Consider the following 18,770-nt stretch of genomic DNA (forward strand, 5'->3'; position numbering starts at 1 on the left):
GATGTCCTAAAAAAACTAAAAAGAAATATATATATATATATATATATATATATATATATATATATATATATATATATATATATATATATATGTATATATATATATATAAGGTTTTACCTTCGAGATCATAGATTATGCAAGGATTTTACTATGGGTTTCAACAAGGACCTCAAGCTTCAATCAGGAAGGTTAGAGAGAGAAATTTGTCCATGGAGAGAGGATAAGGATGAAATCGTTTTAATGAGGATGGAAAAGAGGAATGATGATCTAATTTCAAAAGTTTAGCTAGACCATTTTCATGATTAGTCCCTCCATTTAATAACCTTACTCTATGACCATTTAATTGAGAATTTAGTTAGTAACTTATATTTACACAATGAGTCCTACCCCATCAAGATTCCTCGCAAATAAGTCCTAGTTCAAATTAGTTAAGTCAAAGCTTCTAATTTAGTTTATTTTATTTTAATTATTTAATTATTTAATTTATTATTTTTAAAGTATGTATATTTCACTAGAAATGGACACACTCCTAAGATCGCACATTGTGATTCCTTTTTAGATGAGATATAGTACATAAAAGTTTTAAGCAAAATGTTTCTTTTGAGGACATGTATGGTGCTATCCACTTTAAGTTTAAATCACGTCAATACGATAGTCATACCACGTTTGGTGCTATCAACTTGTAGATGTCTAAAATTTTCATTTTTTCCAAGATTCCTTTGGAAACGAGATAAGATTAAAAAATAACATCTTCCCCCTATCAAAGACACCACTAGCACATATAATAATATTGGCAGCATGATAGATTTCAAATAGAAAAAGGAAAGTCGTGTTAGAGGTGAAAGGCCATCGCCTCCTTTTGTGCATTAATTCCACTGATTGCATTTTGCCTCTTCAATTCCTTGAAGTCTTTAATGGCGTCTTTGAAGTCGTCACCATCTTCATCATCTTCCGTACCACCTGGAAGATGGAAAAATGACGTGTTCCTAAGCTTTAGAGGTGAAGACACTCGCAACAACTTTGTAGATCATCTTTATTCGGCTCTACTTCAAAAAGGAATACATGCCTTCAAAGACGACGAGAAACTCGACAAAGGGAAACCAGTTTCTACGGAGCTGCTGAAAGCCATTGAAGAATCAAGGTTTTCTGTGGTTGTTATCTCTAAAACTTATGCGGACTCCTCATGGTGTTTGGATGAGCTTGTCAAAATCATGGAATGTCAAGTTCATATGGGACAGATGGTGTTACCGGTGTTCTACCATGTAGATCCATCCCATGTGCGTGGACAGAAAAGAGACTTTGATACTGCCTTTCAGCAACACGAGGACACGTTTAAGGGAGAGATGGAGAAAGTGAATAAGTGGAGGAAAGCTTTAGCGGCAGCTGCTAATTTATCTGGCTGGCATGTCACGGAAACAGGCAATGGGTTAGTTTCCCTATATCTATGCTTCACTTACTTATCGACACCTAATCACACCTACTAAAATCTCACTACCATTATTTCTCATTTTTATAAGAAATGCACAATCAAAGAATTCCAAGGGAGTAACAGAAAAAAACCTTAGGAACAAAGTACATAACTGTATATTAGTTTATTTTGTTATCATTGTTGCTGAAACTTGCCTTCGAAAATCTTCATATGGTTTTATAAATAAGTTTTCATCTATCTATCTCCTACATGATCAGACACACAAATGTGAATTCCATGGAGTTATGGGTAAACTTTGATTTTGGGATCGATATAGTTTCAAAGGTTCTGTTGGGTTATTCTGTTCTCAGATATACGAATTTTCTGCAAAACCATTTGTATAAACTTTGGGCTAATTTCCTTTTACGAATCACGAATACAAATTTCATCTTAGCATATTAATTGTAGAATTTACATAAAAGAAAATGAGAACAATGTATTATGTTCATCCAGAATTAACTACTCACAAATATGCACTTAAACTTGGTAACAATGCTTAAATTTGTAGGGGAGAATCTGCCATAATCAAGGAGATTCACTACAAGAAAAGTCCTTATTAGTGACTAATTTTTAGTGACAACCTAAAATTTGGTCACTAAAAGCATCTTTTAGTCACCAAAAATTAAATGGTCACTGAATTTTGGTAATCCTACAAATTTAATGACTAATTGTATGTGGTGGTCACTAACTCGGTCACTAAACCACAAAAAAATTAAATTACTTTTAATTCATATCATAACAACTAGTTAGTGACTAAAAATAATGGTCACTATGTTAACAATATAGTGACTAAGAGTAATGGTCACTATGCTAGAAGCTTAGTGACAAAAAAATGTTCACTGTATTGAAGGTTTAGTAACCAAAAATAGTGGTCACTGATTACACTTATTCAAAACCACATGCTTACTCTTTCATTATTGAAAACTACTTAAATGGGAAAAACAATTAGTGACCACTCAATAGTGGTCACTAATGGATTACAATTAAAAAACAATTAGTGATCATAAAACAATGGTAACCGACTATATATATATATATATATATATATATATATATATATATATATATATATATATATATATATATATATATATATATATATATATAATATTTTTTATTTTTGAAAATGACAACAACTTTGTTTTTTTACACATAATTTTACAAAAACTTGTTACATTGACCGGTCTGTATCAAAAATATTTACTATGATAATATTTGGAAAAAATTGAAAAAAAAGAGAAACATGTTAGAAAAAAAGCCTTGGGTTGTATTTATATTTTCAAACCGTACACATGGTGATGACATAATAGTTGTCAATACATGGAAAAAATTAGTGACTAGAAAATAGTGGTCACTAGTATAATCAGAAAAAGAATACAAACGATTTTTTTACATAGAGAAACAATGCGACAATAGAGTAATGGTCATTGGCTATGAGTTAGAACTGCGGAAATTTTCTGACTATAATATTACGGTAACTGGAAAAATACAAAAGAAAAAGAAATCATTGTTTTACAATTTCAAAGTCATAAACATCATTTTTATTTTTCATTAATTTCATCGATAAGAAAATTGCTTATAACTTATCAACGTAAAATTACAAAAATGCCTTTATTTTACTATTTTTGATTTAATTATATTATCCATAAGAAAAAATGACAGAAATATATGCGTTAAATTAGCTTTGTTTTTTTTTTGGTAAGATGGTATACTTTTCAAAGAGTGATTATATATTTGTTTCTTATACAAATTAAATAATCAGCCGTCAATTTATTTAATAAATATATTTTTATATAAAAGCCTTTTTCCAAGTAATAAAACAAGATTACGAGTCGGACCTTTTTACGATCCATTAACCCATCGTCGCCATCATCTGAAAATTAGTCTGAAGGGTATAATTGTAAATAGGCAACTATAAAAGGACAACTTGAGGGCAGAGTCTGTTTCATGCGTTGCCAAAAGGGCGAACGAAATAGAGCAAATTCCGTTATCTATCCACACAAAAATTCAATCTTTTCGCATTCTCTCAATCCTAGATATCCATCGTTTTCTCTGAATCGATATCTTTGCTCTTCGAGAAATTTTGCTTGTTTTTTTGATTCGGAGGTTTTTTCAAAACGAATTTTCTAGGGTTTTTTTTTGAGAATTCATCAGCCATGGTTTACGATTCGATCGCCAACGCTTCGATCCCGACTTCGGTTTCCAATCCGAAGGAAATTGGCAAGAAAAAGCGGGTACATTTATTGAATTCTATTCAATTGTTCGATTTTATGATGTGTATCGTTTGATTGATGGATAGTTGCGACAGAAACTTGTTGATTTTTTCTTTTTGGGAAAACAAGAAGTTCTTCATGTTTTTTGTTACGATCTAACCTGTTTTTTTTCAATGTTGAAGGTGAATAGGACCGTCAAATTTAAGCAGAGCAAACTTCATGTTCGTCGTGAACAGTGACTTTCTCAAGGTGATTTTTCTCAGTTTTTTTTGTGTTTGTATGTGAATTTTTGTATCATGTGTATTTGATCTGATATGTATTGTATGTAGATGTATTGCTCTTATGGTTAATCAAAAAAAAAATCTTATAGGGAAGAACAAGGGGTTTACGGAAGAAAACAAAGGCAATGTTCGTGCAAAAATGCCAGACATGCATACCCCAAACAAGGGAGATCGATCACTAGTAAAATTAGTGATTAATTATGGTGGTGAAGAGAACGATGGTCTGATGAATCATTACAGAGATCCCAATAACCCTACTAGTCATACAAGCAGCTTGGGGAGTAACAGATCAGTGACTAATTTCACAAGTAGTAGTAGCCGGAGCAGAAACAGTAGCAATGGTGGTTGTTATTCAGAAAGTATGACAGAAGAAGGTGATGGTGACGATGGATGCCACCATCGAATTGATTATCCCCACTCCTTCTGCTAGAATGTAAGTGGATATTTTAATTGTAATTACATAATTGGCCTTTTTTAGGGTGTTTGTGTATTTTGTATATGGTTGTAACCATTCATGACAATTCTTACACCTTGGAGGTTTTATTATTAGTGGTTACAACAGCTAGTACATGCTTCGATGGCAAGTTTTTGCTTTGTGGTGGAAGAGACATCTTGTGGGTGTATCTATAATGCTCTCTACTTCCTTCAGTTATATCAGCATTGTCTTTACTCTCATGTCAAAGCCTTTATCTCATGCTGCACAAGAGCATTTGTAACTTATTCTACAACAGTTTCTTTTTTAAATGTAATTATCTTTTTATACTCTTTATTAGCTGATTATTCTGACATGCATTTTCTTTCGAATTTACAGCCTGCACCGGACAATTTGTGGGAATGTTCACTAACCTTAATGGTGCATGGAACGCTTATGTATCCTAATCAACACAAAGCTTGAGATCACTTCTAAAAGAACAAGTACATCTCATTACTTTCATCAAGGCTATTTTATTCTTTTTTCCCAACTTCTAACTCTTTTTGTTACTATGTATTGAAGGAAATCTCTTTCAATATGCCACTTTGCAATTCAAAGTTAGATTTATGATTATTCATTTATATAATAGCTTTTTTTTATATCTGATATCAGGTGGATATACAAGCACTTGCACATGCTGTTGAGCTTACAAGACAAGGGGCAGTTGACAGCTTAAAATTTGCAAAGGGTGATCTATTCCAAGCATTTCAAGTAAGCTTACATTATAATGGTCAATTAGAATTGCTACTCATTCAGTCATTCTATGAAATGTCGTTTTTAATCCTGGTTGTTAACAGAATGAAGTGTGTCGGATGAGATTAGACATCACCATGCTTGATGAACTTATTCATGAGTATTGTGTGTATAGGGGCATTGTCAGCTCTGGTGCTCCAAACCCTTCATGTAAGTAGATAAGACTCTGTTTGGTACGATGGAAATCATGGAATGGAATCACAATTAAATGGAATGGAATTGGATCAATTAATTTTTTTTTGCTTAGGTGAAGGAATGAAGATAGGACATGAACCATCGGAATCGGAATCCGCTTTATCTGTTGAAGCCAGAAGTGGATCCAATAAGCTTGTTGATGCTGACATGGATTCACCTGGCACTGAAGAACGATACCCATGTGGCACAATGAGCAACAACCATGAAGACTGTAGTACAAGTGGCAACAAGTGAGCAACAACCATGTTTTTTTAATGCATTTAGCTTATGAACTTTTAGGTTAAATACAAGGATGTAAGGAGAGTCAATCAACTTCCAATTCCTATTACAATATTGAAATAAAGGATGAGTATCTTACTCCCTGGATACTTAGTTGTAATTAAGTTGAATGGATATGCCATATGTAGGTGGTTATAGTCATGAAATACACTAGTTCTAGTAATGTTTTGTAAAGAAAATATGAGCAAGTTTCAAGATAATAGAACACATTTATTGGAAGCTAATATGAGGTTTGATTGATTGTATTGGGTTTAGTTATTGTAATTTTATTCAAACATTATCACTGAAATAATTAAGTATTTTTTTAATTTATAGCAATTACATCAACATTGTAAGTATCGTCTTTTCTTGTATTTTTTTTTATTAGTGACCACTTTTTTTGGTCTCTAACAGTAAATATTTAGTGACCACTTTTTGGTCACTATGGTCATTAATATGGTAATGAAAACCAGTGACATTTTTGTGGTCATTAAAAGTCGTCACTAAATGAATAAAACAGTGACGACTTTCTTCAATTAGTGACAATATTCAGTGACGAAACGGGTCGTCACAAATTTAGTGGCGAGTATATTTTAGTCACTATTTAGTGACCATATTCAATTTTGGTCACAAAATCGATTTTGTGACGGACCTATAGTGACGAAAAGTGACGACTGTAATTTTCGTCACTAAATCATTTTGTGACGAATCGTTCTACTGTTAGTGACCATTTCGTTTTGGTCACTAATTGGCATTTTTTTTGTAGTGATTGTTAAACATATCTTAGAAGGTACACAACCTAGTGGTATGGAGAAAGATTTGATCGGTATCAAGTCTCGTCTAGATGAATTATATCCATTATTGGACGTGGAAGCAACAGAAGAGGTGCTTATGATAGGGATATTGGGAATGGGAGGAATCGGTAAGACAACTATTGCCCAAGCTTTATTTCGAAAAATTGCTTGTGATTTTGAGGGTAGTAGCTTTGTTCAAGATGTGAGAAAAAATAGTTCTAGTAAAGAAGATAAATGCGCTTTACAACAGAAGATTATAGGAGAAATACTAGGTTCAAGGAATATTTTGACTTCAAAGTTGTCGCGTGTGGATCCCGTGTATGGAGCCCAGATGATACAGAGAAGATTTTGCAATAAAAAGATTCTACTTGTTCTTGATGATGTGGATGATGTCGAGCAATTAGAATTCCTAGCTGCAACACGTGAGTGGTTTGGTCCTGGAAGTAGAATCATCATAACCACTAGAGACAAGCATTTGCTATCAGATACTGATGCCATCTATAAACCTGATTTTTTACTTATGAATGAAGCTGTTGAGCTCTTCAGTAGGCATGCTTTTGGGAAAAGTGGTCCTTTGGATGGGTATGAGGAGTTGTTATATCGTGCAATACACTACGCTAGTTGTCTTCCTCTAGCCCTGAAAGTTTTAGGATCATTCTTCCGTGGAAGACAAGTAGGTGTATGGGAAGATGCTTTAAATAGACTTGGAAAAACATCAGATGATAAAATTCTTGAAACGTTAAAGTTGAGTTTCGATGGGTTAAAAGGTTCTGAGAAACAAATATTCCTAGACATTGCATGTTTCTTCAAGGGCAAAGATGAAGAACATGTAACTAGAGTACTCGATAGCTTCGGTTTTCACCCAGTAATAGGGATTAGTATTCTTATTGAAAGATCTCTTATAACTGTTTCAAATAAAAAGTTACATATGCATGACCTCATACAGGAAATGGGTTGGGAAATAGTTCGTGAGAGCTTTCCAAATAGCAGGCTATTTCAACTTGAACATGTACATGATTTCATCAAGGGAAACAAGGTAAATTTATCCAATATCTTTACAAAGTGGCTTTCTCTTTTGCTTCTAATTAATATATCCTAATAAAGATGCCTTAATTCTTTGTTGCAGAGTCCAAAATCGATTGAAGCCATAATGTTGATGGACAATGAATATCATACTATTGACTATGATGCAAAGTTGTGTTTAAGTGCTGATGTTTTTGCAAGCATGAAAAAGCTTCGTCTACTTGATATTGACAGGAATTTCACTTCTACCCAGCCTACATTTCTCCCTGATGAGTTGCGATGGCTTTGTTGGAATGAGTACCCATTCTTGTCTCTGCCAATAGCAGATATGTGTAAGCTTGTTGGGCTGGAAATGGCCAAAGGAGACATCAAACATTTATGGAAGGGACGAAAGGTATCTAGTAGATGAAATCACTTTCTTTGTTCATGATCATTTATATCTATATACACAAAACGTGCATATATGTGTTTATCAAATTCTATATGATCTCAAGGTTTAGCTTTTGTTTCTCTTTTACTTGTCAGATTCTTCCGCACTTGAAATTCATTCACCTTAAAAGCTTGTACAACCTCAGATCTCTTCCAGATGTGTCTGGGGCCCCAAATATGGAGAGGTTAATTTTGTCAGATTGTGATAGTTTGGAGGAGGTTCACAAGTCTCTTGGATCTCATAGAGGACTTGTTTACTTGGATATAAATGGTTGCAGTGAGCTCAGGCGCCTCCCATCCAGCATTGAGATGGAATCCTTGGAGACTCTAATTCTCTCTGGATGCGAGTGCCTTGAAATGTTTCCAGAAGTCTCCCCATGTATGGTAAAATTATCACACATTAATCTTCATTCTTGTTCTCAAATAAAAGATTTACCCTCATCAATTAGATATCTGACTAACCTAAACTACTTGAATCTCACAAACTGTAACAATCTTAAGGTCATACCCGATTCTATTTGTGAGTTAAAGTATCTTAAGTGTCTTCTTCTTCACAACTGTGTCAAACTAAAAGATTTTCCAGAGAAGCTGCAAAACATGCAAATGCTAGAAGAACTTTGGTTAGGATTTGAGCGTGATCACATAATTGGAAGGCCACTGAAGAGTGTTGGTTTTCATAGTTTCACAAATTTGTTATCCTTGAGAAAATTAGATCTTAGTTGGAGAGAAATTGAAGAGGAAAGCTTCCCCAATAATCTTGATGTGTTGTCCTCTTTGGAAGAGTTATTTTTAAGTGGCAACTCTAAGTTAGTCCAGTTACCTGTAAGTATCTTCCATCTTTCTCGTCTTAAACGCCTAGAGGTGAATGAGTGTCGCCAACTTCGAAGGTTGTGTGTGCTTCCATCTAGCATACAAGTATTGAAGGCAAATCATTGTATATCATTGGAAAAGATCCGAGATCTATCAAAAGAGGGCGAATGGTTGTATAAGATATGGCTAATTCAATGCAAAAAACTTCTAGAGGATGAAGAGAGTGTAAGATGCCTTGATAAGATGTTGCAACTGTCTTTCATTAAGGTCATCCCTCTATCTCTATTATCCTATTTAATTTACATAGGCCTTTTTTGTCACGCTGGAAAGGATTGGATGGGAAAATAGTTTTTTAATGTTTGTCCCACTAATATCTTGTCCATAAACACAGTACAACCTGTCCTGCAATTGTTGGAGTTAATAAGCAATTCCAATATTTCCTCAAGTTTGTGTAACAACAAATCCATGGAGGACCATTCTTTTCCTGATCATCATGCAATCATCTGTTGGATTTAATCTAACATAAAAGAACTTGCAGGATCATTTGCATCGGGAAGAATGTAAAGGAGGGTTTCTTTACACAAACAAACACACACATTCTTTTATTACCTCCACAAATATTACAATTTACATAGCACACATATATATAGACTTCAACAGACACAACCCTTCTATACGTTGCATCTTTTTCTTCAACCATTGCACATCTTCATGTTCACCATCACAACTTTTCTAGGTTGACGTTTTTTTATTGGGTTAACCAAGTTAACTTCCATAGCAACCGAATTTATAACTGCAAATATAATAACTATATTCCTTAGGGGCAAGTCTAGCTTATACTTCTAACATTAATGACCCGCATTTCATGAGAAAATCTTGAACATCCGACAACAAATAACTAACAGTCACCCCACTATCATGGAAGAAACGCTTATATTGTTTCAAAAACTAAGCATGATGTTTTTTGTTTGTTACAGAAATGTGCTGCAGTAAATCATCGATTAAGTATCAATGTTCCTGGTAGCAAGATTCCAAGCTGGTTCACTGAAGAAAAGCATGGGTGCAGAGTAACATTAAAGTTACCTCACAAATGGGATGCCCAGGTCATGGGTTTCGTGTTATGTGGTGTGTTTCATGGGAATCAGTGGTCGGAAGCCACTGTTCCTCGCATTGTCTTCAGAATTGTAAGAGATGGAAAGGGGATTCCTATGTCCGAGGTTAACTGTATGAAGAATGCAAACAAAACATATGAGAATGGGAATATGTGGATAAGCTATATTCCGATAGGTTTCTTTCAGCAGATGTATCATGATCTTCAACCTGAAGATTGGTCTCATATTGAAGGTAATCTTCACATGACTATAATGTTATCAAATGGCAGAAGAGCTGTAAGATGTGGGGCACATATTGTGTACAAGAGAGATGTGGAACTCCACCAACAATTTACAACTTGCATATCTGATTATGGCCCCGTGGTGCATGTTAGTGATGAGGATCTAGGATATGATAACGTTATCTCTGGAAACACTTATGTCTATGAAGAAAAGTCTGATGAGAAGATGTTGATGCCATTAAGAAGTAGAACCTCAGCAAGACGCAGCACAAAGAGCATATGTTATATGCAAGCGTCTACCATGGCGTCCCCTGAACTTTTTACAATGGCCAATGAACCTGGTATTTGATCCTTTTGTTCCTTTTGTTCACCAATGGTTATTTTGCATGATCCGTGTCTTTCAATATTCACCATATTTTTACAAGGTGGACAACAAATCGCAATTTAGCAGTGGCGTTAAATAATAATTCTGAATCTTGGAATCCTATGGCTGATTATGAAATTAAGAACCCTAATCAACTATTAATATGGTTAGATGTGAGAAAGAAAAGACAAAAGTAGTTTATTGGTATTTTTGGCGTACAATACGGAAGTATGCATGCATGATCCGTATCCAATCCGTTTCTTATATTTTTCTATTTTTTGTAGATACAGGTGAACACATTCTGGAGCCTTCTACAATTGTAAGTCATTTGTCTCTCATTTTGAAATCTCGTGACTTTCGAAATTAAGTGTTTTTTATTCGTTTTTTCATTTATCTTTTTTGCCTTAAGTCGCTAAACAATATTATACTTTTCTTGGTTGTCATTAAAATATAATACATTCACTATTACCTTTGTTTTAGATGAATACTGACTGTTCGATGGAATTCTCCGACGAGATGTTTATGGGTTTGTTTACTTTGTGAAAGGTTTTCCCTTTGATATCTTGGTTTTTTTAAATGTCTAGAGTAATTACCTCTATAGTCTCAACCTAACTTGTAAATCAGTGCAATTCCTGTTATAGCATATTTTAGATAGAAACTGTAATATGTGAGGAGTTTCAATATCATGTAGGTTAGTTATTCACATCTTGTAGGTGGTGTAAGGTTGTTGATAGTGATGTTTGATGATCAAGTAGTTTTAGTTTGTATAATTTGAGAAAAATAGGGTATTCGGGACAGCATGCCAGACAACATCTTGACTAACATCTTGTTCAAGATGTTGGAGGCTACTAATTAAATTATTTTTATCTTTATTTGTCTGTCTCTTTGATTGAGGTGTTGAATGTGTCAATGAAAACCCGGATAACTCGGAATCTCATCAAGAAACACACGGAAAAAGACCTGGTTGCTAATAATCTCACAATAGAAGATAATGCCGAGATTTTAGCATAGTTGTTACTAGTCGTTGGAAATATTATGTATAAATAGGAGGTAATCTCACATATTTACAAACAAGAACACACTAGTTTTTACTTGCAATCAATAAAATAATTCTCTTTGCTGTATACTCTTTCAGTTAACCAATAAGCACAACAAAAGACAACCTGAAAATTGCTAGCTCCCAAGGTTTTATGTCAGAGATCTTAGTTAATATCAAGGGCTTTCTTTATAATCCTTGTACCTTATATTGCATTCCGATCACACCACTCCAACCTTTACTAATATGGTTGAGTTACACCTAGCCCATTTTTTACCAAACATCTACGAACCACGTTTAGGTTTTTCATATCACGGTCAACAGAGTTTTGTAAAAACCATCATATGCTAATTCAATTTTATCAAAGTTGGTTTCAATGAAAAGATATGGTCTATGTTAGACACCACTCCAGACTATTCGAAGTGTTCCACATTGTTCTTATTCCATACATGGTATTCTAAGCATGAAGAAATGTTGGTTTAAGAGAATAGACAATGGTATGAAAGATGTAAGACAATGGTATGAAAGTTTTATTGTAATACCGAAATGTAAGACAATGGTACAAGCCAACTTGATATATGATCTTCAAGCTACCTTTGAGGCTATAAAAGCAAAAATGGAAAGAACTATGAAATTGTAATTTCATATAAAGGTGATAAAGTGTAAACTTTGAGGCTATAAAAGCTAACCTTGGAGGTAAGGTAAGGGAAAATGGTACAAAGGTAACTTGTAGTGGACTTGAAAATGAAGCAATAGCAACAAAAACCAGCTTAAAATGAGTTCATACGAAGAATCTATAAGGTTGCAAAGTTGGACAAAAAGTTAATGAATGTTGATTAGGAAATTTGACAGCTGCATGATGTCAACTTTGGAGCTTAATAAGTCCATATCTATAGCTGATTAGAAATAACTTTATATACTAAAGTTATAGTCTATAAAACATAGAATAGATAGCAACACGAATCAGATAAAACAGATGTGTAATGAATGAGATATGGTAGCTTGAAGATTGTTTGTTCAAACACATGAAATACTGAAATGTTCAGACCTCCATGTTCACGGCTGAATAACTCCGGTTCTCGACAAATTTAGATAATACAAATAATAAGAAACTTGTACTATTCCTAACAGGCTTTCCAACTATATAAAGTTTTCCCAAATGGGAGTTCTTACAACTGAGTTACGAGGTTGGAAATATAAGTAAAAATCATAATTTTTGCTTGGAAATTATTCTAAGCCAAGGAGGTAAGGGCAATTTGGTACTTTTGATTAGCTACCAAGTCAAAATCAGGTTGTATGAGTTTATTTCCAGGGACGCTTCCTGAAACGAGACAAAGAAGAAACATGTTTGCATTTTTTTTTCCTTCTGCGTGCGCTTGGCACAAACCGGTACGCACACAGTGCTCGTGCGCTAATCGGCAGGAGAAGGAGAGAGAGAGAGACCATTGACTCTCTCCATTTTTATCTGCATGTGTGTGTGCGATTTTGTGCTGTTGAGGAAGAGAGAAATAGATTAGAAGAACGAAGGAAACAGCAACGGCTGCTGTAGGCGGCGGCGGTGGTCGGGGAACACCCCCATTCGTTCGATATCTTGCTGAAACTAATCCATCATCACCGAATTTCACTGCTGGACAGATTCTTGGGATGTAAAATCTGGTACCCTAGAATTGGTAATTCTTATAATGTAATTCATGTTGAAATTGATTATGGATTATATGAATAAATCATAAATTGATTTCAAGAAACAGGGATTAGTTGAGTCGATTCGGTTTTTCTTGAGGTTGAAGATGATGAATAGTGACCTTTGACTTTTATGTTTTGGTTAAACCTTGAGTTTTGAGTAAAAACATCTAGTAATAAATGTGAGCATGATCAGAAACTTGAAATTGATGTAAAAACACAAACATGTTGCTATGAACTTTATGAACTTGACAACTTGTTATTTTAGAAACTTTATTGGAAGTAGATTGTTAAAATGAGTAAAAAGTCAATAATTTGAAAGGGGTTTGACAACCTAAACATTTTTTTGTTATAAAAAACCGATTAGGCATGAAAGATTAATGAAATTTCACCCTAGAACTTAAAGAAAACACATTTAGGCAAGTAGGATGCCTAAATGAGAAAATTTGTGTTAAACACTTGGATGCATGAGATTTTAGTAAGGTCCTGTTTGATAGTTTATGTCTGGGAAAGTGCTGTCTGGTAAAGTGTTGTGTGGGAAAGTTTTCTGACTGGGAAAGAAATCATATTGTTTGATTGTACATCTGATTGACTGTGCTGAATGATGAAAAAAAATAAATAAATAACAATTCAATAAAAAATAAATTTTAAAAAAGTTATCTAAAAAAATTAATAATATTCCAATAAAGAAAGAAAGAGGCGGAGTTTGGTGTATAATTGTCTTTCCAGCCCATTCAGCCAGAAAGATATGATTTTGGGGCTTTATGGGAAAGACATATCTTACCGGAAAAGACCTCTTCTTTTGTGTAAATCAAACTGTCTTTCCGGTCCATTTAGCCAGAAAGATCTGTTTGGACCTGGAAAAATGTGTATCAAACAGGGCCTTAGTTTTCAAAATAGGACCAGAATGGTAAAATTGGCAAGTTTGGTTATTAAGCTTTTGTGGAGCATAAATAATTATTAGTTAGAGTTGAAAGATTATTAGAATGACTTGATGGGAATAGTCATTACATTATATGAAAATCTGGGGTATTTTGCTTGATTAAAGTCTATTGGTAAAGTGAAAGTACATTGTTAAAAGTGTGATTGTCAATGTTGAAGGTTCGATGCAAGACTCGGAACAAAGGATTCTTGGAAACGAATAAGACCAAGAGCTAGTGGAATTGTGTATCTAGACATACGTCGCTACTAAGGTGAGTATCCAGACTCTTTTCCTGGATGTTTGATATCTAGTTATGTGATGAGTAATATGTGATGTTATGGTGTTACTAAGGATGTAAAACTATACTTTGAATAATCTTGACCCTTTGATAATTTGTTAATGATTTTTGTGTGTATGATATTAATATTTGATTCATTGAATTGAGAATTTAAAAATAGTTATATGGCTGGAATGGTGAGAAATTAAGTAATGATGCCACGGGTTGACATTGTGATTCGATATTCGTTGGAATGTTACAGGTTGACATTGCGATTTGATACATGTTGGAATGTCACGGGCTAACATTGTGATTCGATATTTATTGGAATGTTGTGAGCTGACATTGCGATTCGATACTTGTTGGAATGTCATGGGTTGACATGATGATCTAATATTTGTTGGAATGTCACGGGTTGACATTGTGATTCGATACTTGTTGAAATGTCATAGGTTGACATTATGATAAATGTTCCTTGAAATGTCATGGGTTGATAGTATGATAAAGTCTTCCTAATAATGTCATGAGTTGACAATGAGATAACGTAATCCTTGTGGAGGGAACGAAGTAATATTTTATGATAAAAACATGAGTTGACTACATATGTGGTTACGCCTTTGAGAGATGATAAGGCTTAATCATAATGGAAAAATGTAAGGTGTACTTTGTATTATTAATCTTTGAGGAGTCTGGTTCCTATGATGAGTAGTTTAAGGAAGGTATTGATAGCTTATTTTATTTCCTTATTTTTATTAGTTTGTTTTAGTATTTTAGCTCTTTTTATTAGTATTGCATTGTATATTCTTTATTTTCTTTATCATGGATTGTGCCGGGGACTTTCTATTTTGCATGAGATTTCTTGTAGGGTTTTGGAGCTCATTGCGGTTTTGGTTTGGTTAGAGTTGGGCTTTGTGGGCTTCTCGATGCGTTATTGGGCTTTGCGGATCCATTAAAGGAGATTTGGGCTTAAAAAGCTAAAGACTTGGATGAAGTGGGCTTGTGAAGATGGGTCATGAATTACTATTTTGGGCTTGGAACATCCATATTTGAAGCTAAAAGTTGATTGGTTAGTTTGAATCATGTGGGACATGGAGGGGTCCAAGGGAATCTTTGGTAGTGGGATGGTTAATGGAGGAAAAATGAGCCAATTGCATTCCAGCAGCACTTGCGCGGGTGAAATTTTTGTTGCGCGGGTACCCGCGCAACTGCCCAGTTTTGGGCATTTTGGTCATTTGGCTTGCCATTACCTTGGGGGATCAGATCTATCAGCCATAACTTAGATTTTACACCATTGGAGACTAGAGGAAGGCGATTTTGGAGCTTGAAACTCATTTCTTTTTATCTTTCCAAGTTATTGGTAGTTTCTTTATGCAATTAGATATTTGTGATTGTTATTCTATTGCCACGAGTGGCTAAACTCTCTATTTTGGTTAACTTTGGCTAAAACCTTTGAATGTTTGTGGGTTTTTGAAGGATTCTTGTTTATTTATCATTTATCTTATGTTTATGGTTCTAGTTCATATTTGTTATGCTTATTTGATACTTTGATCATGAGCTTGGTACTTGAATGAGCAATTGTTGGTTTATTTCTTTGGTTTTGCATTGAATCATTGAATTTACTTAGAACAAGAGCTTTATGATGGTAGAAATCATCTTTAGCTTATGAATCATAGCTCTTATATGGATGTGTATGTAACGCCCGCAGATCCGGGTTAGTCAATTTAGAGGCAATAGGGGTTGAAAATGACTTTTCGACAAAAGATTATTTAGAATAAATAATTTGAACCAAGTTGTAGTATATGTCACAAGGTTTTTGCGATGTAACCGACACGACACCATGAAGCGTAAATAGTGAATTTACGATAGATCGAGTTTTAGCCTTAGCGATATAAACGAAAGTCGTAGAATATGTTAAACTAAGAACATTGATAAAAAGAACGCCTAAATCTGACTTCGTATGAAGAAGTTATGATTTTTCGAAGTTTCGGATTAATAGTGTACAGCCCTAAATTCGAATATTAGATCGAGCGATTTTTAGCCGACACGACGTAAACGAGAATCGAAGATCTCGTCAAGAGTAGCATAACGAGAAAAAGATGGACGAAAACGGACGTCGGATGAAGAAGCTATGAGGATTTAACGGACCAATCCTGTCCCGGCCTGTTAATAATATAAATATTAAAATTGATTCAATATCAGCCGACGGAGTCTAAACGAAAGTTGTAGAGTACGTTCCCACCTTCGCGTGGATATAAAGAACGTCAAAAACGGAGCCCGTATGCGAAAGTTATGATTTTTAGAAGTCGGAAAGTAAATTTGCGAGACCTGTTGCGAGGTTGATGACGTGGCTGCATCTGGGCCGTTGCTTGTTGACCAAGGCTTCGCATCGGATTGCGACACGCCACCCTTGTAGTACGCCCCGCTACCGAAGAAGTTACGCCCCACGTAGGTCCGATCTGATCCATCTGATGGAGTGCAAGACAGCTGGGTCCGAGCTGGTGGTCTTATCCGAGGAGTACGCCCAGCATACCCTCGGTACGCCCAGCGTAAATCCGAACTTCGGTCCCTATAAATAGCATGCGAATTCTCCTGGATTTTTCACACATTTTCAGTTCTCTCTCTAAACTACTTTCTCACTCTAACCCCTTTTGAGTCCCCTAAGCCCTAGTTAAACCCCTTAGCTCCCGAGGGAAGCCCCGAGGCTCCCGGAGTCCCGAGAACAAGTGTCTTTCGGTTTCAAAACGCTGCTCCAAATAAGTTCCGGTTTTCGATAAAATTCGCTGTAAGTGTGCTATGCTTACTCAATTTTTAATATAGCTTTCAAATAATTATAGGAATGTTATTAGGCCCTTAAAATAATTATTTGAGCTATTATTATGAGTTATATTGAGTGTTATTAACGCTTAATAATAGTCAGACTAATTAATTTGCCGTGGTTATCGTTAGATTAAACCCTAGTGGTATTGGTACTAGGTTTTATCGAAGGAAATCGTTTTGAGAGTATCGAAGTGCTGTCCGAGTGCTGACTCACCACCTTTCAGGTGAGTGCATGGTCCCTTTCATCTTACACATAGATATGAAGTATTCTATATAAATTATGTGTTATGTGTGTGTATTATCTGAGTACTTGCTGTCTATGCTGGATGAACGATTTTATACACGTTTTAAATGATTTAAACTGTATATGTATTTTATATCTACGAAAACGTTGGGGTAAAACATGGGTAGATATAATATATGAAATATGAGTTGGACGATGAGTTGAGAGGTGATATAGACTATGAGGTATGGGTGAGAGGTGTACGATGTGAGAAGCCTTTTTCCCAAACGATGTCCCCGTAATTCAGCAGAGTATGGATGACAACCACGGACTATTCTAGACAGTCTAGTGGAACACTAGCAAGTTCGCAACTTGTAGGTGTTGTGAATGATGTGTTCACTCTGTGTACTCTAAACCTTGGTGATCATGTAGACTTGATGCCTAGACCCTGGTGATCATGCAGACTTGGTGCCAAAACCCTGGCGACTATGCAGACTTAGTGCCTATTGTATAATTTCTGGCGACTATGTAGACATAGTGCCTAAACCCCGGTGACGATGGACTTCGTGCCGATTCCTTAGGATGATCCTTAGGAATGTATGAACGAGGAACGGTAGATTCTTAGGGTAGACCCTTAAGAATAGAGAATATAATGGGGATGTGTAATGGGGTTTAATTGCTTGATTATTTAAACCTAATAATTATATTATTGTGGGTTGAAAACCCTATGTACTCACCAGGTTTCCCAACCTGACCCACTCAGTTTATTTATATCACAGGTGTTGATATGAAGTCACATTACACTGAGAGATTTAAAGAGATGTAGATCACTAGTGTTAATAAATGTAAGTTCTGTTTATGCTTATGTTTCTGTATTAACGATGACATCCCAAACGTTTTAAAATGAATAAAATATGTTTCTTCGAAAATGTTTTAATAACGTATTTATCATGTGTTTCTGGGAACAAATTCCGCAACATTTTTATTAAAAGAAGTACTCTGATTTTTATAAAGCATAAACACAATCGGTCTTTTCTGGCCATGAAAATCGGGATGTCACAGTTGGTATCAAAGCATTAGTTTAAGCGAACTAGGAATTTCTAGGAAATTTCTAGACTTAAACTTAGAATGCAAAGCGATGATTGTGAGGTGTGAGTACTAGCTTATTTTAGGAATGATGCCTAAATTGCTTTTAAGTGCTAAATGATTTGTTATGCTTTATGCTATAGTTTGATCGGATCTATGGTCTGTTGCTGAACGTATCTGGAAACCTTATGTGTTTAGGATTCTAAACGTACGACTACGATATTAGAACTAGCATGTAAACATTTCGGAGTGATAAGGATGATTCAAACGTCAATCCTAAATAAAGATCTAGATTCACCTTATTCGGTGTATAGATCAAGGTGGAAAGGACCCATA

The 18,770-nt window shown here is 34.9% G+C and overlaps 1 protein-coding gene and 1 long non-coding RNA gene across 9 annotated transcripts; both read left to right on the forward strand.

The window, feature by feature from the left end:
* The first annotated feature begins 823 nt into the window (after window positions 1–823).
* On the forward strand, window positions 824–13,174 carry LOC111917362 (disease resistance protein RPV1). Of its 4 annotated transcripts, none has more exons than XM_042899025.2 (8): window positions 824–1,426; window positions 1,977–2,000; window positions 6,408–7,470; window positions 7,561–7,851; window positions 7,983–8,963; window positions 9,674–10,370; window positions 10,678–10,712; window positions 10,874–13,174. In XM_042899025.2, exons 1-8 carry the CDS (start codon window positions 915–917, stop codon window positions 10,934–10,936), a joined length of 3,666 nt encoding a protein of 1,221 aa, XP_042754959.1. In that variant the 5' UTR covers window positions 824–914; the 3' UTR covers window positions 10,937–13,174. The 4 variants fall into 4 exon arrangements, with proteins under 4 accessions (XP_042754959.1, XP_042754960.1, XP_042754962.1 ...); XM_042899026.2 differs by having other exon boundaries at window positions 10,684–10,712; XM_042899028.2 differs by having other exon boundaries at window positions 7,983–8,270.
* Window positions 3,400–5,979, forward strand: LOC122196441 (uncharacterized). 5 transcript variants are annotated; one of them, XR_006187881.2, is made up of 7 exons: window positions 3,401–3,702; window positions 3,864–3,930; window positions 4,052–4,674; window positions 4,774–4,877; window positions 5,047–5,145; window positions 5,232–5,337; window positions 5,435–5,979. It is a non-coding gene; the product is annotated as an uncharacterized LOC122196441 (long non-coding RNA). The 5 variants fall into 5 exon arrangements; XR_006187880.2 differs by having other exon boundaries at window positions 3,402–3,702; window positions 4,052–4,395; window positions 4,513–4,877; XR_008230128.1 differs by having other exon boundaries at window positions 3,402–3,702; window positions 4,052–4,395.
* Window positions 13,175–18,770: the final 5,596 nt, after the last annotated feature.

The sequence above is a fragment of the Lactuca sativa genome, chromosome 2 (assembly GCF_002870075.4).
Source record: "Lactuca sativa cultivar Salinas chromosome 2, Lsat_Salinas_v11, whole genome shotgun sequence".
Lineage (NCBI taxonomy): Eukaryota > Viridiplantae > Streptophyta > Magnoliopsida > Asterales > Asteraceae > Lactuca > Lactuca sativa.